Source organism: Seriola aureovittata, chromosome 3, assembly GCF_021018895.1.
Source record: "Seriola aureovittata isolate HTS-2021-v1 ecotype China chromosome 3, ASM2101889v1, whole genome shotgun sequence".
NCBI lineage: Eukaryota > Metazoa > Chordata > Actinopteri > Carangiformes > Carangidae > Seriola > Seriola aureovittata.
The window spans coordinates 11,621,581-11,643,975 of NC_079366.1; the positions used below are offsets into that span (position 1 = coordinate 11,621,581).

At 39.5% G+C, this 22,395-nt stretch overlaps 1 protein-coding gene across 4 annotated transcripts; it reads right to left on the reverse strand.

Moving 5' to 3' along the window:
* Nucleotides 1–1,083: 1,083 nt before the first annotated feature.
* On the reverse strand, nt 1,084–21,761 carry gne (glucosamine (UDP-N-acetyl)-2-epimerase/N-acetylmannosamine kinase). 4 transcript variants are annotated; one of them, XM_056372144.1, is made up of 15 exons: nt 21,632–21,732; nt 9,933–9,956; nt 9,759–9,830; nt 8,711–8,859; nt 8,260–8,506; nt 7,780–7,987; nt 7,535–7,687; nt 7,092–7,304; nt 6,786–6,873; nt 6,092–6,302; nt 5,688–5,817; nt 5,384–5,605; nt 4,681–4,863; nt 4,265–4,381; nt 1,084–4,005 (listed from the first exon to the last, which is right to left on the reverse strand). In XM_056372144.1, exons 3-15 carry the CDS (start codon nt 9,810–9,812, stop codon nt 3,770–3,772), a joined length of 2,211 nt encoding a protein of 736 aa, XP_056228119.1. In that variant the 5' UTR covers nt 9,813–9,830; nt 9,933–9,956; nt 21,632–21,732; the 3' UTR covers nt 1,084–3,769. The 4 variants fall into 4 exon arrangements, with proteins under 4 accessions (XP_056228119.1, XP_056228116.1, XP_056228118.1 ...); XM_056372141.1 differs by lacking the exon at nt 21,632–21,732 and adding an exon at nt 16,557–16,951; XM_056372143.1 differs by lacking the exon at nt 9,933–9,956 and having other exon boundaries at nt 21,632–21,761.
* Between the last annotated feature and the right edge of the window lie 634 nt (nt 21,762–22,395).

Here is a 22,395-nt window from a genome sequence, read left to right on the forward strand (position 1 = left end):
GGCGAGATTTAATTTCTACATGATAAATGCGATCATTGTCAGGCCCTATTTTTATTTCTATATATCAATATTCTGTCATCACATACTAAACTAAATAAATAAGCATATAAATGTCCAAATGTATACTCTGCATACATATTATGTATATGTATGCATATGGATGTATATTGGATGTATCATATACAAGGGGTGTTCAGGGTGTATTTTACTGTCGGCCTTTACAAACCTCCCAGGGCCTGCAGCAGAGATCCCCACCCCTTCATACTGCCATAGTAGTTGGGATTTTTACTGCATAAGTAACGTCCACTACTTAGGTAAAACACAAAACACTGCTTGAGTGTGATAACTAAAATGTTTAATATTGGTCTCATCAGATCATAGAACTTCTGTCAAACGCCTGCGGAGTCTTTGGTTTTCTCTCTGCCACCCTGGCAACACTTGTTGTGCCCAGCCCTAGTATAATGTCATGGTGGTGAATTATTAACATCAATGATAGTCTCAAATGCTCAGGTGTCAGTCAAGCACTCAGCTGACCCAAGGGTACAAAGCTGGGAGCAAATATAATGGTGTTAAACTACATCAAACTGATATCAGTGTGATTCAGCACTTAAACTGTTGTAAGGACTCAGCACTACCACAGCATTTCAAACTAGAACTCACGACAATTACAAAATTAGAAACTCTAGCCTTTTGTCCTGAGCCAAACCCAGTGTTTCTCACAATAAGATCCACAAGGAGCAAGAACACACATCGAATTGTATCAAATTACATTCCCTCCTTGTGAAAGATAGCCAAAAGTTATCTTTCACAAGGAGATAAAAGTTCCATTCACACTATTTTTCCCATAAACAAGGCTGTGTTACTGGCTATCTATTTTAGTCTAAATATCCAGGAAAGTCACACGATGTGAACTGAGTGATGTTTCAGGTATTGTTACAAAGTAAAATATGGGTAATGGGAAAAACTACTTCTGGAAACAGCAGCTCAGTCAACTTCTTGACTCTACTGGACCCCCAGAAACAGATCCTCCCACCGTCAGGTTTGTTTATCTTCTCATTCTTTTACATAAACCATTTTTTCAAATGACTCTTATTTGGGTTTATTTATCAATAAACACACATTTTACACATTTCAAGGGTGTAAATTAAAAGATATTTCATGTTTATAGCTGCATGTTGTCTGTGTACAATTAAAACTACAATACTTCAAAAGTTTATAACAGTACATATGAAACAACAGAGATGAAATATATCTCCGAAAGGCATGAAAGAAAGAGAAATTGCTTAAACTGATTCAGTCAAGATTCATCCTAAGGCCCCAAATATAGTGTAGCAGCAATAAGGCTAAACAAGTTGCTGCCTTCATATTTTATTAATGAGCCAGTATAGCATTATACTCATTTTATAATAATGATTTAATACCTCTAAAACCTCCAAGAGCACCAACTATACTACCCTTGTTAAAGCACTTTTGTAATTTACCAACAACACCTTAAATAATTTAATTAATAACAAAACATGGAAATGTAACATAAGTCACCCTTATCTGAAAAAGGGATGGAAATCCATACTTCATACAAGATTTAAAGAAAAGTGAGAAAACAAGCGTTTAGAGAGAACAGAGATGAAGCTACAGGAGCATTGTCTCAGCAATATTTTTGGTCACGTCTGAAACAAGCTTTCTATTTCTTAAAAGACCTTTCCATTAAAAACCACATCATGTAACAAGTGAAGTAGGCCAGTCCTGTCCTGTGTGAGACAATTTACCTTGAAGAAGGCTTTGTAGTTTACTCTAAAGTATATGCTTTGTTCAAAAAAAGCTCCAGGGCTTCATTAAACCTTGCCTACGTGGGTTTGAAAGACAGGTGGGATTTCTGGTCTGTGCAATGGAACCACTTCATACATGGAAGTATCACACAAGTAAAACTGTGTTCATCAAGGTTATCAACAACCAGGAAATAAAAAAAATATTTATATATACAGTGGGGAGAACAAGTATTTGATACACTGCCGATTTTGCAGGTTTTCCCACTTACAAAGCATGTAAAGGTCTGTAATTTTTATCATAGGTACTCTTCAACTGTGAGAGACGGAATCTAAAACAAAAATCCAGAAAATCACATTGTATGATTTTTAAATAATTAATTTGCATTTTATTGCATGACATAAGTATTTGATCACCTACCAACCACTAAGAATTCTGGCTCTCACAGACCTCTTAGTTCTTCTTTAAGAAGCCCTCCTGTTCTCCACTCATTACCTGTATTAACCGCACCTGTTGGAACTCGTTACCTGTATAAAAGACACCTGTCCACACACTCAATCAAACAGACTCCAATCTCTCCACAATGGCCAAGACCAGAGAGCTGTGTAAGGACATCAGGGATCAAATTGTAGACCTGCACAAGGCTGGGATGGGCTACAGGACCATAGGCAAGCAGCTTGGTGAGAAAGCAACAACTGTTGGCGCAAATTTTAGAAAATAGAAATGGAAAGTTCAAGATGACGGTCAATCTCCCTCGGTCTGGGGCTCCATGCAAGATCTCACTCGTGGGGCATCAATGATCATGAGGAAGGTCAGGGATCAGCCCAGAACTACACGGCAGGACCTGGTCAATGACCTGAAGAGAGCTGGGACCACAGTCTCAAAGAAAACCATTAGTAACACACTACACCGTCATGGATTAAAATCCTGCAGCGCACACAAGGTCCCCCTGCTCAAGCCAGCGCATGTCCAGGCCCGTCTGAAGTTTGCCAATGACCATCTGGATGATCCAGAGGAGGAATGGGAGAAGGTCATGTGGTCTGATGAGACAAAAATAGAGCTTTTTGGTCTAAACTCCACTCGCCGTGTTTGGAGGAAGAAGAAGGATGAGTACAACCCCAAGAACACCATCCCAACCGTGAAGCATGGAGGTGGAAACATCATTCTTTGGGGATGCTTTTCTGCAAAGGGGACAGGACAACGACAGGATGGATGGGGCCATGTATCGTGAGATCTTGGCCAACAACCTCCTTCACTCACTAAGAGCATTGAAGAAGGGTCATGGCTGGGTCTTCCAGCATGACAACGACCCGAAACACACAGCCAGGGCAACTAAGGAGTGGCTTCGTAAGAAGCATCTCAAGGTCCTGGAGTGACCTAGCCAGTCTCCAGACCTGAACCTAAAAGAAAATCTTTGGAGGGAGCTGAAAGTCCGTATTGCCCAGCGACAGCCCCGAAACCTGAAGGATCTGGAGAAGATCTGTATGGAGGAGTGGGCCAAAATCCCTGCTGCAGTGTGTGCAAACCTGGTCAAGAACTACAGGAAACATCTGATCTCTGTAATTGCAAACAAAGGCTTCTGTACCAAATATTAAGTTCTGTTTTTCTGATGTATCAAATACTTATGTCATGCAATAAAATGCAAATTAATTACTTAATCATACAATGTGACTTTCTGGATTTTTGTTTTAGATTCCATCACTCACAGTTGAAGTGTACCTATGATTAAAAATTAGACTTCTACATGCTTTGAAAGTGGGAAAACCTGCAAAATCGGCAGTGTATCAAATACTTGTTCTCCCCACTGTGTGTGTGTGTGTGTATGTATGTGTATATATATTTTATATTTGCCTCATCTCATCTTAAACATTGAAATGATGGTTTTAACACATTGTCTTTTAGTCTTAGAAATGTATGCCTTAGATATGCTGATGTATCTATCTGGGCACTTCAGTTTTGCAGTCATGTTGTTGGTAGGGTCCATGGTAAATCAGGGCTATATCCTTTAATATGTCCTTCTAGTTGTATAGTCTAACACCATGCTAGCAGCTCCAAGTAATGCAGGTTCCTCCAAGTCTGATGTGACAACTTTGATGCTCTGGGCAGAGAAGAGCGCTCTCTCTTTGATGATGTGCTGCACTGGCGTTTGGTAGTAAGAGGCCAAGACTCCAGACAGAATCACCAGTGAGGGGTTCACTATGTGGAGGATGTTGATGATGCCCACACCGAGAGCTGTGGAAGCTGCAGAGGGAGAGATGAGGACAGATTTAAAAAAAAAAAAAAAAAAAAAAAGTTTTTCTGTTTTATTTTTCTACTACACTGCATTGAACCCAGCTAATAGGAATGTAGTGACTCATTGTCAAACATACCTCCATGCTATGTTCACAGTGTTCCCACACGGAAGAAGTAAGGTATGTCCGAACCCACTATTGTTCTCTAACAGTTAAGTAAAACCCAACCCTTTAAACAGAATTGTGTGTGTTTGTGCGTGTCCTCTGACCCTTGTTCAGAATGGCATCAGCTTTGGAGTTCCCCAGTCTGGCTGCATTGATGAGGTGGGCAGCTGTGATTGGCTCTGAAAGCTTCATATCCATCCCCTCCACCTTCAGCAGGTCCTCTGAGAGACACACCAACACATAGGTCAGATGTTACAGCTTACGTGCAAAAGCCTCTTTAATTTGGAGATGCCTATGTCACCTTTGTGTTATGTTGATATTGTTGGGTGAACTATTCCTTTATGCACGTACAATGCAAGAGGAAGATAGAGGAAGGAAAATAAAACAAAAAGTTGTTTTCAGAGTGTACACACACCATTGTGTAGAAGACACACCTTTCTCAGTTATCTGACTTGTTTGGGAGTAACTGAGTCTTGGCATTTTCCATGATGATTCATATATACTAAAAACAAGCACTTACCGTCATGCAGCCTTTTGGCCTCTCTCTGCAGGGCCATGCCGGACGCATAGGCCTCTATGCATCCGCGGCTGCCACATGAACACTCTGGGCCCTCTAATGAAACCATGATGTGACCCAGCTCTGCAGCACAGAAGGTACTGCCATGGACCAGCTCACTGTGATGGATAATCCCTCCTCCAATACCTACAGACAGAGTAACGATAGTTACTAGTAGAAGACGCATAACTAATTCACCAGAGTGATGTTCCTTTCTTGAAGTCTGACCTGTCAATTCTAATTTTGACCAATTCTTATTTTCTTTCTACAAAAACATGTTGGAAGTTTTCTTTAATGGACAATTCAACTGTATATTCATAATAAAACACTGACTATTAACTATTAAATAACTCTGTGAAGGGCGCTTGCTCTCTCTCACTCTGAACAAGAGTAGACAAAAATCATGGGACTGCTCTCTGGTTACAACTCTTCACTTTTCGGACTGCTCATTAACTTTGACCGACACAGAATATGGTATCTGATAGTCACTGATTATAGCCAATCAAACAGAAAACCGGCAATTGCGGATCGCCAGCAGCATTGATCTGTGCATCCGGCCGTTAGTATATAATACACCATTTCTAAAAATCTAATTATCTTGACAAAACACAATGAGTTTTAAAAACCATAACTGGATTATGACACTTTTCAAATCCTGCCTCCTCACCTGTTCCTGTAATGACCGTCACAAAGTTTTCCACTCCTTTGCCATGACCGAACTTCTTCTCGGCCAACGCAGCGCAGTTGCCGTCGTTGTCGACCCAGACGGGTAGGTGCAGGGCGTCGGAGATGGGTGTTCTCAGGTCCACTGAGGACCATTCCTTGATCAGCTTTGTCGAGTGTAGGACCACACCTTCTTGTGGGTTTACACGCCCGCCCGTGGACACTCCTGAGATGATAGTTTTATAATGTGTTTTCCAGCATCATAACGGTTGGAATGGTAAGGAATGAGAATGTGTGCTTTTACATACCGACACCGAGTATTCTGCAGTTGAAGGAGACAGCGTCCCGCATGGCATCGCTACACATCTTTAATATGAGCTGCATCCTGGCCTCGAAGGTCTTTGGATTGGGCTGAGTGTACTTCTTTACTATCTTACCCTGGACAGAGCGGGAGCAAATGTGACGTACCAATAAAGAAATTAAAAGGACAAAGTAAAAGTAATGTATCTCCGAAGTTATTACAAGACTTAAAAGGTCTATAAAGGATGGTTAATTAATGATTAATGGAAAATTGAAAACGACTGACTAATCACACACTGACACCAATATCTTTATGAGTAGTAGCACCTATCGTCATGATAAATACTTACTGCAGCTAAATCCAAAGCAATACACTGATGTGTCTGTCTAGGTAGAGGTCTGCTCAGCCTACCTTCATGCAGACGATAGCCACTCTGAGGTTGGTTCCTCCCAGGTCGATGGACATAGCGCTCTGTGTCTCCAGGATGTGATCAATGTCCTGAGAGATGGAGTCTTTCACCGTGGGGAAACAGAAGGTCTTCTGGAGGGGCTCATCCAGGTCAATGGTACGCAGAAACTTGAGAATACGAGGCACTGCGTTGCCATCACCATAAATCTTAGAGCTGATGGTAAACAGAAGTACACATTTGTTGATACTCATCTACTTTTTGGAAAAAAAAAAAATCACATAAAAGCAAAATTAAATCACACATTTGGATATGTAAGGTGTAAATAAGGTTATATTGCTTCAGAATAATGACAGTTTATATGATCTAAACCATCATTTACACAGACAGAGTTCAAAGTTCAAAAATTCATCCAGATAGAAATCAGAAAGCAGAGCAAAATAGGTGGTCAGTGGTCTGCAGCCTGTGCTTCCCCAGCTAAGTTAACTTGTTGAACAGCACCTCAATTTGATTTTGAGGTGAAAATCAAATTGAGGTGCTGGAGAAAAATATTAACCAAGTTTGCTTGTTGTAACTTTGCCCAAATAATATCCAGAGCAAGAAGAATAAATACTTTTAGAAGAAGAAAGAAAAATAGAAAAGTGGATCTAAAAGAGAAAAATTGGAGGACAAAGGGCTCAAGCAGGACATTAGTCATACCAGGGGTATCTCTTTCCAAACTGCAACTCCAGAGCGTGGTAGATCTTATTGTGAGTATCAGCATCTCTCACATGTAGAACATTTTCGCCTGGCAGAGAGTGAAATATCATAAACACAGTTGTTATGATAAACTTTGGGTTGTTAATATGATGAAATTGATCTCGACACCATAGCATTACTTCCAGCTGCCACAATCCTCTAATATTCATACCTAAACAGTATCTTTTGTGTCAGATGGTGAAATGAGGTCTGCATCAACGCCAGGTTAAGCAGGTTAACAGTAATCTTGGTTTTTGTCTTCCTCACCTGTCTCTCTGCCAGTTTGCCTTGTTCCCAGGTTAATGACGGGCGTGCCGAAGGCCCCTGCCTCTCGCACTCCACAGCTGCTGTTTCCGATCATGCAGCCGGCGTGGCAGACCAGCTGGATGAACTGCTCAAAGGGAATGTGCTTCACTGCTCGGAAATTGGGGTGCTGCTCGATGCCCTTTTTCCGCATTACGCGCACCATCTCCTTACTACCTGTTTACGTGGGAAGGGGTGGGTCAAGAGACATACAGTGGTTTGGTGGAATGTGAAATTGGTCTCAGACTTTTGATTTTTTGGATCCCCCTGTAGAAACATTTATTTATTCAACTACTAATCCCAATGATCCTAGTTCTACTTTGACAAAACACTCACATATAGAAAAAAACAAAGCCTCTAAAAACAAGTGGGAAAAGTCCCTAAATGGACCCGTAGGTGAAACTAACCGGCATCAATGTTAGGGAAGAGAATGAGGGTCGTCTTGTTAAAGGAGAGTAGGGCATCCAGCATCAGCCCATAGATCTTAATGGAGTGCTGGATGTCTGTGGTGACAGGGTGCTGCAAAGCCACAATATAGTCTTGCTCCTGCACCTTGTCACCTGCAACATGAACAAATACACCACACATCACATACAAACATACACTAGCGTCTCACACTATATTTCTGTCCAATGACTGTATCCCTGCATACCCAGCCAGGCCTTAATAATATCCTTATAGTCTTCTCTGTGGTGAGTTGACAGCAGCTTATCATATGAAGGGCACCCAGCCAGCAAGATGCGGGAATGGTCCTCGCACATGGCGATGAGGTACTGCTCTGCCCTGCGTGTGCAGCAGGCGTGGTAATGGGCCAGTTTACTGATGGCGTGGCGAATCGAGTCATCAATTGTACCACTCACCTGGGAAAAGCAGTTATTTGACATGTGGTCACGAATAAGAAGTGCATTAAGAAATAAGAATATATTATGATCTACAGTTAGTGCTTCCATTATTGCTTTCTGTTTGGCTTTAAAAATGTAAAGGTATGAAAAGGTAAAACAGCATATACTGATAGGAGTATAACAGTCTATATGCATTGTGAGTTTAGTGTGAGATAAAATAAACTTTTCAGAAGTCAGACAGAACTTTCCTGTCATACAGCAGACACTGTTCATCAGACAAGCCTCCTCACCTCTCCCCCCTCCAAGTGAAGTATTCTTATGTTCATCAGCGCTGCAGCCGTAGCCAGGGCGAGTGCATCAAAGCGGTCACCATGGACGACCAGGATGTCAGGGTGCAGCCTCTGCAGGACATCAGGGAGTTTCACCAGGGCCAGCCCAACGCTCTCCACCATGGCCGCCTCATCCTCTCCTCGCACAATGGTGTGCAGCTTGGAGCCGATGTCAAAGTCATCCTGCTCGATCATCCGAAAAGTGTTCCTGTGGGGTGGGTTGTAGGAAAACAACAAATTAAAGAAAAAATCTGAATAAATGAGGAGAGTTTCATAATGAATCCAGATTTCAACCCAACTGAACAACTGTTGGACTGTTGTGTTGGCAGGTGCACTATAATTAATACACAACTTCCCTGTTTTAGGACATCTGCAACAAAGTTTTTTTTTTGAAGGATGCTGTTGCTCTTACCCGTAGTCATCAATAAGATGTGAACCAAGCACCACGACTTCCAGTTCAAACTCGTCAGGATGGGATTTGATCCCAAACATGATGGGGGCCAGCTTGGAGTAGTCCGCTCTGTTGCATGTCGCCACGCACACTCTCAACCTCCTCTTACACTACAGCAAAATGAAGTGAAACACACAAACACACACAAAGACCATTTGTTGATTTGATTGTTATTATATACAACACATAGAAACACGCCCCGGTCTCCACCAGATGCCTGATACGAATGACTAAAAGTAATTATTCCAATATTCAGGTATGCAGGAATATTTACATCCCCACACCTTCCTGTATTTTAATTACAGAAAAAGGCCTAATATATGTATTTCTGCTTCTTTAGAATTAGAAAAATTTCTTCTTTTTAACCCTCCAATTATCCTCAAATATTACTAACACACTTTACCCTTGGGGTCAATCTGACCCCAGGGATATTTGCCTCCAGAAAATGATTTACAGAAAATTGATGACCAAGTTTTTGTGTCAGGCACTTGTTTATTTGTTGAATACATAAATAACCCCTTGATAATGAAACCTATCAGTGAGTTGACCTGCCCTCTAGTGCCACCATCAGGCCAAACTTTTAAATTAGAATCAATTTATCTTGAAAAGTTTTCATACAAATCTTCTCAAATTTACTGACAGCATTACTACTACCATTACTAACTATTATTTTTTGAATGATAAACATTGAATGGGGTCAAATTGACCCCAAGGATAATAGGAGGGTTAAAAGAAAAAATTATTTATTTTGGGCATCTTTGCCTTTATTCTGATATTAAAGTTAGAGAAAGACAGGAAAGTCAAGGAGAGAATGACATGCAGCAAAGGGCCACAGGTCGGAGTCAAATCGATACTAAGCTTATATGGTATATGGTAAGCTTATATGGTACGCGCTCTACCAGGTGAGCGCTCTACCAGGTGAGCGCGTACCACATACCAAGGTGCCCCAACTAGAGAATTCTCAATAAACTCTCATTTCAATTTCATATGAAGAAAAAAACAGACATACCTGATTCAGCTCTGACACCTTTTCTCTCTCCATCCTTTCTCTGCCCCTTTGCATTCTTAGATAGTAAAGCTCCTAGAACATAAAAAGAAGAGACACTGAGATCCAGTAAAGAGACTATAAAACATAATATTATCCATTACTTCCAATCAAAACCCACCAGCAGGTCATACTCACTTGGGCCTTCCAAATATTCAGATGCTGAAGCATGAAAACACAACAAAACTATGCTAAAAATGTTTTGTATTTCACATAAAGAACACAAGCTGTCACATTTTTCCAGAGCTTAGAAACATGCTGTAGGACAGTGCTTTGCATGACAAGGCAGAAGTCACACTGGTATACTCTGGTCACATGACAGAAGAAAACTGGTTGGGAATGAGGATTCTTTACTATACTAAAACTTTACTATTAATTTACTGGTTTAATCACCAGTCACGGTACAAATTCATGAATATTGCTGTAAATGTGCCAGAGTCAGTCAAAAGGCTGTTTTTCATTTGTAGACCTTGGACAAATGTTGAAAAAATCAGCCCCAAAACGATGCAGTGGTGGTGAAAAAGGCAGTGGTAAGCGTGTCACTGTCAGCTCTGTCAGATCAATCAAACCAACTTATTTTTGCCAGTTAGCAGGTAAAAAAAATCAAAGTGGGCAATATGGACGCTTCATCAATAAAAACAGGTTATTACTGAATATATCCATCCATCCATCCATTTTCTACCGCTTATCCTCTAGTAGGGTCGCAGGGGGGCTGGAGCCTATCCCAGCATCTTTTCGGGCGAGAGGCGGGGTACGCCCTGGACAGGTCGCCAGTCCATCGCAGGGCAAACACATAGAGACAGACAACCATTCACACTCACATCCACACCTATGGTCAATTTATAGCATCCAATTAGCCTAGTCCCCATTTTTGCATGTCTTTGGACTGTGGGAGGAAGCCGGAGTACCCGAAGAGAACCCACACTTGCACGGGGAGAACATGCAAACTCCACACAGAAAGATCCCACGGCCGAGCCAGGACTCGAACCCGGAACCTTCTTGCTGTTACTGAATATATGATATGATAAAAAATATTAATCAAGTCAACGCATGTTGTGGTCTGTGAACATTTTGGTGTGTGGAGAGTTAGCATGTCCTCTCCTCTCTTCCGTCTCCCAGCCATTTGATTTTTGTTGTCTGTAACCTCATTGACCTGACAGAGACCTGTGAATGGGTGCTCCAAAGTGACAGGTCTCCAGTGATAAAGTGAAAATACAGAAAAACCTGTCTCCCTGTTTTTCTTGTCTGTTGAGATGTAAAACACCAGAAATGATGACAGACTGCTGCAAACATAGATGAATATACTACAGAAGCTAGATGTTTACAACCTGTTTGGGTCACTCCATTCAATTTCAACTATGTACCATGTGTATATATGTAGATGTACATACAGTAGATAGCGTAACCATGTACTCCCATTATCCTTCCCCTGAAATGTGGGCAGGCTAGAGTCTCCTGAGGGTTCAAATGGAGTCACTGAGTTGTCAAACAAAAATCTGATGCACATGCCGAATTGAGCATTCAAAGTCTACTTTTTAAATACTGTAAAAAGACAACAATTTGTTGATATCATTTCTAGAAAACATACAGTATTGCTGTATGTAGTATGTAGCCTATACGCTCAAGCCAATGTGATAAAACCACAGGGACTACAAATTCTTGAGCGGATTGAGAGCATGGAATAAAAAAAAAAAGTCCTGAGGTTAGATTTAGCTAGACTGAGCTGTGTTTCACTCCTTTGCATTTCTGGGAATACGACTGAAGGGGTCACTGACATCGGAATGAACAAACAAGGATTAAAAAAACAGGGTTCCCGCTGTGGCACAAATGTTAAATTCCATCATGTTCTCCATGGCGTGATCCATTGTTTACCACAGTCCATGCTGCTTGTAATTTTGTCATGAGAGCTTTGCCAAATACCGTCTTAAATGAATGGTAAATGTAGAATCATTACCCACTGTGGATGGAGTCTTTGTACTGCCATAATGGTATCACCCCTGCAGAGGAGCCAAATCAACAATCAAGTGAATGGATCTTACTTAGACAGAGAGAAATGCCAAATAGAGTTGTGCCAAAAAAGAGTTATTAAGTTTATCAACTTGGAAAATATCAAGTCCTTTATCAAAGGCCTCATCCAAGCATATTTTAAAGGCCTGTGCTATGTCATGTGAGTTCAGCTGCACAAAGAATGCTGCCATAGGGTTACAATTTTTTGCATTACAATGCTACAGTTTCATTTCAGCCATGATGTAGTTTATCTGCATCAGCTTTGAAAAAAAGGCAAAAGCAACACACAAAAATGGCAATATTCACCACTTTCAATCTGGATTGTCATCCGTTTTTTTTTTTAATTCAGTGTAAGGTAGAGAAATCCACTTTTCTATTCTTAAGTGGTTCCGCTTGGGTTTGGTCAGCGTTCAGACATGCATCTTGTTGCTTAACCATAACTGGCAATTTAACATATTGGTCTCTTGTCACACAATTTAATTTATATTTGCACCGCTGACATAGCAGACTGTGTGTCAACAGGTTGCAATCAAAACCATTCAATACCTGAACAATCCATGGGCTGTGTCTCATAATAAGACAAATATAATACTGACTTATGTCCAAATTACAAGTGATCATTTAAGATTAAGTAAGATCTCTTCGGATACTTAAAATCTTACATAATCTTACATAATAACTTAGCTGTTAAAGTACCAAGAACAGGCTCTGACATGACACTACAGTGAGTTACTATATGATTGGTTAAGCAATAGCCAGACTCATTAATAAGGCAAGGATCGTGCTCTGCCAAACCAAAGGTGTATTATTTTTTGGGTAAATTAGATCTAAATCTAAATTTAAGATTTGTCAGACAACTAAATCTCAGCATTCTTTTAATGGTTATCTATATCACTGGCTGAAGTGTTAAGTCTTACACTTGTCTGCTTATGTGGTGATTTTTGGCAGATGCTATGGCTAAATAGCCATTTTGGCTATTTACACATGGGCTTTAGGCTCAACTGGACCACTTCAATGAGTCACATTAGAGAAGTTTTGGCAGAAAAGCTTTTTAAAACATTTAGCGTTAACGTCTATTTTAATCCAAACCATGATCTTTTCCTAAACCTAACCAAATAACTTTGGTGCCTAAGGCTAACCAAACTGCAACTGAAAACTGAACATAAAAAACAAGATGAATAAGTAAACTAAGTCTAGAAATTAGTAAGTATCAGCTTTTGGTTTCGCATTGGAATTGAACACCAGCTTGACCGATTTATTCACCACAACTGCCTCTCTACATCGACTTTGTCACCAGGATTTGTCCTGGGATTCCCAAAGGCCATTCAGACTGTGGCTGTTCTTGTTTTAACAGCATTACCGAGGACAACCCAAATATGAGCAATCAGCAAAGCCTCATAACCAACAGATGACGCTGGTGAGCTTCTCAACCATTATATCTAGGTTTCCAACTGATCCACCCCAAATACCCCAACACTTAAGCCGGGTGGGCTGCCAGGCTTCTTGGACACTGGCAGAAACCCTGATAAAAGCTGACTGCTATTCCCCAATAATTTTAAATGCTCATGTTGGTAAATTTACAATCAGATGTAGGCAGTGACTGTCTTACATGCATTCTAGATATGTATTGCATTCGTATTTTTTGTAATTTGTATGAAAGTACTTCAGGGAACAGTAATTGTGTATTTTTAAAATACTCAAAATATATTCACCTTGATTAATCCAAGAAAAGAGTATCCCCTCTCTACAGCAAATAGTGTTCATAAATGTAATGTAAAACCAAGAATAATAGCTTCATTTGCTACACTCAGCGATGGAGAAGCCCAGAAAAGACCTGTCCATTTCGCTAATATGCTCTGATAAATTTGTCATAAAATCTGATCTGATATTCATCGAAGTCAAGGGTATTGACAAATATAATGTGTCTTAAATAATACCACAAAAAAAAAATAAAATTGATCTTTCATGTCTTTATTGAGAATAACCAAAAAATCCTCATAGTGCTTATGGAAAAAGTATGTGAACCCTTGAATTAATGACCTCAAAAAAGCTAATTGGTGTCAAGTTTTAGCATACCTGGAGTCTCGTTAAGACAATGAGTTTGGGAGTGTGGACTAAAGCTACTTTGACTGATAAAAACCCCTCAAACTTTTGGAGTTTGTTTTGCAAAAGAAGAACACGTTTATGTGAGCCATGCCTCGCCAAAAAGAGCTTTCAGAGGATTTACGATGAAGAATTGTTGATTTACATGAAGCTGGCAAGGGTTACAAAATGATTTCAAAGACTTTAGAAATTCACCAGTCTACAGTTAGGCAAACAATCTACAAATGGAGACACTTTGGGTCTGTTGCTACTCTACCAAGAAGTGGATGCCCAGTCAAAATGACACCAAGAGCACAAAGAAGACTCATCAGTGAGGTAAAGAAACAACCCCGAACGACAGCCAAAGATTTGAAGGCATCATTGGAACTGGCTGACATCATTGAAACATTGAACAAGCAGGGTATCTACGGCAGGACACCACGAAGGAAGCCACTGCTTACTAAAAAGAACATTGCTGCACGCCTGAAGTTTGCAAAAGAGCACATTGACACTCCACAGCGGTATTGGCAAAATGTTTTGTGGACTGATGAAACTAAGATTGAACTATTTGGAAAAAACACCCAGCACTACACCTGGCGTAGAAAGGGCACGGCATATCATATATATATGTCATGAAAACATCATCCCAACCGTAAAGTATGGTGGAGGAAGCCTCATGATTTGGGCCTGCTTTGCTGCATCAGGGCCTGGCCAGCTTGCAATCATTGAGGGGAAGATGAATTCCCAAGTTTATCAGAGAATTCTTCAGGATAATCTAAGACTGTCTGTACATCAGCTGAAACTCTGTAGAAAGTGGGTGATGCAACAGGACAACAACCCAAAACACCGGAGCATGTCCACAACAGAATGGTTCCAGAAAAACAAAATCCGCCTTTTGGAGTGGCCAAGTCAGAGCCCAGACCTCAACCCAATAGATATGCTATGGATTGACTTGAAGAGAGCCATACACATGAGACGTCCAAAGAATATGGCAGAGCTTAAGCAGTTCTGCCAGGAAGAATGGGCAAAAATTCCTCCTCAACGATGTGCAGTTCTGATCCAGAGCTACAGGAAGCGCCTGGTTGAGGTTATTGCTGCTAAGGGGGGGTCAACCAGTTATTAATTCTAAGGGTTCACTTACTTTTTCCACTGCCATTTTGAATGTTGAATGAGTGTGTTCAATAAAGACATGAAAGATCAGATTTTTTCTTGTGTTATTTTAAACACATTATATTTGTCAATACCCTTGACTTATATGAAGATCAGATCAGATTTTATGACAAACTTATTCAGAAAACCATGACATTCCAAAAGGTTCACATACTTTTTCTTGCCACTGTATTTCTCATTAACTAACCAGTTGCATACAAAAAAATATTAATGTCACTGTAAATCAATATCATTTCTTAAGCCCAATTTAATCAATACTTAAGTCGGACAAAATTTACATTTTACAGTGTATTTTCTGTCATCTTAATAGATACAAATTTGATGTATTAATGCAGATGCCAAACTAGAGGTATTGGTGCAATTCGTGTTCAATATTCCATTCTATGGAATGAACACTTCATATCTACATACGGAGCAGGTCTGTTTCCGATCTGATTTTATTGTGAAAGTCTTGACAGCAAGTATCTTTCCATCGCTGGTGAAGGTTTTCCTTGTTCTCAGGTGGAGAGCTGGTACATGAGTTGCTACACCGAGCTCACCAAGGCCCCGGACCAGAACAAGGACTGCTGTCACCAACTGAAATTATCAGGCTAGGCTTTTGCAATAAAATATATAAATATAGGACCTTTATTTAGATGACGATCTACACAATTCATCTGAAAAGTAGATCATATGCCAAAATAAGATCACAATATAAGACTGTCAGATTGCACAGCCCTACCGCTAGATGCCACTAAATCCTGTACACTACTTAAAAACTGACTTACATCTCTGCCATTCACACACCTTTGAGGAGATGTAGTTAGTTTTTTTTGGTTATACAAATTGTCTTCTTTCCATTCACTGAGTGCCCCTGAAGTGCTGCTGTTTAGTTTTAGTTCAGTTAAATCATTATATTCGTCTTGAATGTTAATGTTGTTAATCATCTTCCTCATCATCACCTTAAGTTTGCTGATTATCCCAATTATAATCAGACATACGAAATCATAAACCAGGTACAGGAGGGTTAGGACACCATTTGGACAGCATCTTATTAAACATGACAAAACAACAAAGTTCAAATGCATTCTACTATGAACACAGGGTACCAGACCTTTAAAAATGTAACATCACCACGTGAATGCTAACTTATCTGAGTCTATCATATCTGTGTCACGTCAAAGCAATTCTCATTTTTTGCTGTTGTTCCTTTTTCCAATGTTCATGTGTCAGGTCACACACAAAAAAACACCTTTTGGACTGAATCCTGTGATTTACCCCAAATCTCATTCAGCACACCGTGACATCTACTCAAGCATGATAACACAGCATCAGCAGCCAGCGTTATGGTATGGGGGTAGGTACGCATGCAGAAAGCAAAGGCAGGGATAACATGGCAATGGAGGCAGAGATACCGAACATACAGAATAAAGACAGGGAGGATGGACAGTGAGGAGGAAGAGAATGATAAGAAAATAACGGCAAAAAATAGTGAGGGAAGAGAAAAAAAGCCATCTGACTCACATGAGGGTTTGTACACAAAGAACCCGTATGCTTTTCCATCCCACGCCTCTGTGGATAGCCTCTGATCTTTTTCCAATCCTCCTTTTTTTTTTTTTTTTTTTTTTTTTCCTTCAAATTTTTCTCTTTAGCCCAGCCACAACAAAGAGAGGGCATGCATGATCCATCAAGCGGCAAGAGGAAGGAAGAAAAGAAGAGATAGCGGTAGGGTGACACAGACATACAGCTGGGGGGAGGAGCTGCGCGAGATCGAGGTTGGGCTGTTTAGGCTTAAAGCATACTGTCGCCGAGTAGACGAAAGAAAGAACATGTGACATCCTGCCAGATATGCAGCAGTAGCTGTAGCAGTCTGAGCAGTAGCTATACTATAACATATTTTACATATGTGTATATATATATATATATATATAATAAACATATAAAATGACAAATGTCAGAAACAATATGCTTTATATGAAACTTGCTGGGATTCAGAAAATACTTAGCAGGTATTGCCTCGTCTTCTACCACACCAAAATTCAGTTTCAGAGGAGGTGAGAAACTCAAAGTTACAGGAAACAGATTCTTTCATATCTGTGTGAAGGAATAACTGTGATGCAAAGCATTTGAAGGTTATAAAAGCATAAAATAATTACAAAAAATAATAATAATATTGATTTTTTGCATTTTTCTTGTGAACATCCAGAATCAGTGAAGGTGATGCTCATTAGAATTAGATGCAAATAAAATCAAGAAGACTGTAAGAAATGATAATGCTATATTTTAGGTTGCTCAGAGCAACACTAGAACAACATGGCACAAATTGTAAAAATAAATGTCTCCAGAGCTGCTGGAATTCACTCTTCACACACATATCCTTTGTAGTATAATACCCCTATCTCCAATCAATGTTTGGGAAGTCCTCAAGTCCCTATCTGCACCATTTTTCCTATGTGAAAAAACAGTGCCAAACGCAAACCAAGAAATAAAGACAATAGTGTAGGTAAAGAAATAACATGGGAAGAATTAACATAAATTGATGACATTGCTGAGCTGAATTAACACCACTCTCAGGTTCAACATTTTTGCCAGACACCCTTTCATTGTATATCTTTTTTTTTCAGTTTTTGCCAGAATCACCTGCGTTGGACAGATTGGACCCATTCAAGTGAATGGGAGAGCAGCATTTTCTCACCTAAGGCTAAAGTGAATCACAACATGGCCTAAGCCTTAGCTCAACACTCAGGGTGATTATAGATGTGGCAGATGCACCACATGCGCCAACACACTTTATAAAGGATAATTCCACTATCCACAAATTTCCATCAAAGACTTCAGTAAGTGAAAGTATATTAACATAGCCTTCTAATCTTCTAAGATGGCTCTAAAACCTGTGGCTATGTGCTCTGTTCATTATGTTAGCTGTAGTTGTGTTATTCTGCATACGCTGTATCTCCACATTGGTTACAATAGCAGCTGGGCTCCTGGGTTCTTAATAATGCATTACTTAGCGGGCTCGCATTAATGTCAGGCATTCTTAATAAACTGTGTGCTCCATACAGGGCCAGGATTAATTAAATATGAATAGCTCAATTTTTTTCATTCAGCATCTTTTGGTTGTGTAAACATGCAATGTATGAAGTGTGGGCTTTTCATAGGGTAGTGAAAAACATCTAGTTCAGTATTTTTATTAAATTTTTCCCTTCTCGATATTCTTTTTCCAACTGCTACTTTTTGTGCTTGATAAAGAAATGCAATTATGATGTTTGTCCTGTACTAATTAACACACTGATTTACATACTTTATTATATTACTGTAATATATTAAACATACATATTGTTCATTCACACATGAATTAAGGTAGTCTCTTATTTAAGTACTAGTCTTTTCATATCTTTTTAAAATCCTGATGAAGCACGTTGATCATGCAAATCTTCTCTACCACATACATTTATAGGCTGAGTGTTAGTTTTGTTAATCATCCCAGTTAGTCTCTATAGCCGTTTTCACACATGAACTGCGACCCTGAACTTTCCAGACATTACCTGGAGGATGTGTGCTCAAGTGTACAAGTCAGCTGAACAGGACATTGAAGGGACTTTACCCTGCCTGTTCCCCAGTGCAAAGTCCATGTAATGTCTGAGTGAGCCGATGTGTGAATAGAGCGGGTTAATGTCCAGATAAATAACAGCGAGCCAGTGGTCATGTTGATGACGTTTTTATCATTATTCCTGCATGCTTTACACAGCCGCCACCCCTCGTCAAGTATTTCAAGTAGTTGAGAAAGTGTCTGACATGGATGAGATCCAGTTGTGCGCTGCATGTGTGAGAAGGCAACTCTGGACAGTGTACATAGTTCATATCTGAAAACGGCTTCTGTCTATACTTTCACATTCCCACCAGACTCCCATACAGACAAACCTAAACAGAGTCACAGTTGAACTCTGGTCTTTCCTTTAGTAACAGGATGCACTGTAACGCCTTGATCAGACATAGATGTTGGCAGAGGTCCATTAAAATAAAGCCATAAAAAAAAACAATGCTGCTAACATAATCTGCCACATCTGATTCACAGGAGTGTAATTTATTTATACAGGGTTCTCTGTTTATTTAAGAAGTTCAGGGACCTGCAGGCTTCTGCTTTCCTCTATTTGTCCAAAGAGTTCAAGGTAACTTTGCCATATTCTTTTCCAAAATGAATTCATTTCAGAGAAAAAAAATTAAAAAAGGCAAGAGAAAATCCCACAGAAATTCACCGTAATGAAAACTACAAAAAAGTACAGCCGTGAAGGCCTTGAAAGTACGAAAACTATTTCCATGACCGAAGGGAAATTCTTTCTGCTGGAACAGTTGTGTTAAACAGTCAGGATCCTTGAGAGTTGCCCTTAGGGTGTGAAGTTTACAGTCACTTTGAAGTAAAGCTGCAAGCCTCTCATCCATTCTAATTGCTATGCGGCTTCCTTGAGGGTGCCATTGTCTGTTTCTATTGTTGTAAATGCATTTATCTGTTGAAATGTAACTGCAGTTCATTTAAATAGTTGAATGGAAATATAGCTAGACTCAATGGGTAAATTCCACTGATGTCTGTGATTAGTTAATTCAATTAAATTAATTACTTAATTAATTAATTACTCAATTTATTAATTCCCTTGGGGAAAAAATCATAATATCTGATGGATTCTAACTAAAGCTGAAACAATTATGTGAATAGCTGATTGACAGAAAATTAATTGTAACTATTTTATATATATATATATAAATAATTAATTGTGAGGTCAATTTCCAAGCAAAAAAGACAAGTATTACCTTGTTACACCTCTTAGATGTGAGAAACTGCTGCTTTTCTTTGTCTTACAGTATATGACAGTTAATTGAATATCTTAGGGTTTTGGAATGCTGCTCTGAAAATGTTGTCTTGGGTTTTCAGAAAACTGTGATTGGAAGATTAATAAAAAATGAAAATAATCTTAAATTGCAGCCTTAATCCTAACTAATGAGGGGCAGTGGAGATGCCCTGGTCTAGTGGATATTGCTGCCAAACATACAGTACTATAACACAGACACACTGACATACACATAACATCAAGTGAATGTTTGCACCTGTATATATATATATATATATATATATATATATATATATATATGTCTGTTTTTTACATAAAGGAAGGGCAATGTGTGTACCACGTCAACATGCTAGCTGCAAAATGGAACATTGACTGGGTACACAACCCACTCCAATGAGGCAAACAAAGTAATGGGCCATGAACTGTGCACTCAATCTGCTTCTTTGCAGGATAACCGTAAAATTATAAAGACTCTAAGACTTACTTACTTGTTCACCAATATGTGAGGTCCAAGCACAAAGCTCTCCAAGCAGCCTTGTAAGGAACAGCTACCCAACATATAATTAGGCTTTACATTGTCTTTCTGGTCTGCTACTCTGATATGGGTTGGGTCCTACCTATGTCTTTCAGTTTTGCCTTGTTTCTTGTTTTACATCTTTTCTTAATGCCTTTACTACTTTAATGTCCTTAATATTGCCTTGTTATTAGGAGGTGCTAAAAAAAAAAAAAAAAATGGCTTACCAAATAACTAAGTCGTTGTAGTCCCCAAACCCAAAAGTCTGAAAGAACAGTGTGTAATATCTTCGTTAATGTTGGCATAATGTCAACTTTAGAAGGAAGCAAACACTAACTTTATTTCCGTGACTAGTGTCTTTTAGGTGCAGCTGCTTATCTAAATATTTGGACGTGAGAAACCGCCTGGGTCTCTCCTTCAAACTCGCTGGTTCAATTAAGATGAAGTAACTGATCAATGTTGCATTGTACTGGTTTAACTGAGAACGATGATGATGTGGCCTGGTTGTACAGGCGCGTTGCAACTGTCTGATTAGCACAACACATCTCCACATTCTGTGGAGAGAGTAATGGTTTTTTGGTAAGGTATTCGACAAATGTGACAAACTAACGTTGTAATATTACGTTAAGCAAGACAGTGTGCATTATTTAGCATTTGGGTAGTTAGCTAGCTAACTAAATGTAATATAACTAATGTATTTTAAAATACATGTAAACAAACTCCCTCGTAATTCGGTGGCTACAACACAAAGGCATCTTTTAGTGCGGCCAGAAAAGTTTGTTACTTAAAAATTCATTTTGCGACCAGTTTGATCCAAATTCCATCCTTAAATTCAGATTAAGTGTGAGCAATTTCAGACAAGCACAGGGACACAGCATCACGCCGACTTAATTTTTCTTATTTTGGCATTTTTTATCTCTGTGTCCAAATGAACGTTATCCACAGTCGAACAAAGCTCTGACTTTAGCTAAGACTACAATTATGTTATGTTAGGATCTACTATCCTGTTAGCAAACAAAAACACGAATTAATACCATCATATCATCATCGCTAGAGTTTGGGACACGTTGCCCAGGTCCCCTTCACACACACACTGACTGAAATGTCTCGCAGCGTTGTGAAGTTAGCTAACGTTAGCCGGTGAATGCCAACCAAAACAGTCAAGTTAGCCCAAGTTCTCAGCCACTCTTTGGTCGTCATTATACAAACACTGTTGCGGACTCCCACGTAATAACTGTTACCTTGAATTATCCAGAGACGCTGTGCTCTATGATGAAACCATCGATGGATACATCCACCTCTTTCTCTTCTGCTTTGGGTTTACAGTCGTTATCAGTCCACTTCTAGGGCATCTGGGGGCTCACACTATAGCAGTGAGCACCGTCAAGTATTAGGAGGACCGCCGGATGTACGTGCTTTTGCTTCATAATAAAACCAAAAATGGAAAATGCTACATTTGCTAGCATAAGCATTAGTAATTTTACAGACTCAGGTTTTACATACAAGACATACTACAAAAAAATAAAATGAAAAATAAAAGATGCACAGTTGATAAAACACTGCACAGTATGAAGAAAATTAGCCCTGGTAGTTACAGTTATTAACATGCTAGGTTAACAATACAATACAAAAAATATAATAGGCTGTAATATATATAACAATAAGGTAAGACTTTACAAGGGGCCATTCTGCAGAACAACTACTGTTGGATATTTTAAGTAAACTTCTATTTTTTCAGTTATAAGTAACAGTTTGAATGTTAGATTTGTAGCCTACTTGCCCTAGAGTATATTTCTACTGCCATATATCAACTTGTACTAAATAATAGGGTATGAATATTGCTCTATTACTGCTTACTACCACCAAGCAAGTGTAAATCAGTCTCTGAGCACATATGTGGATCTAAACGCCAGAGCTTTTGGGCATGTAACCTGAGAACCCAAACTGAGGCCCACTGAGATAGCAAAGCGATTTCAAGTTGTCATCTCTCTAGAACTGTAACTCA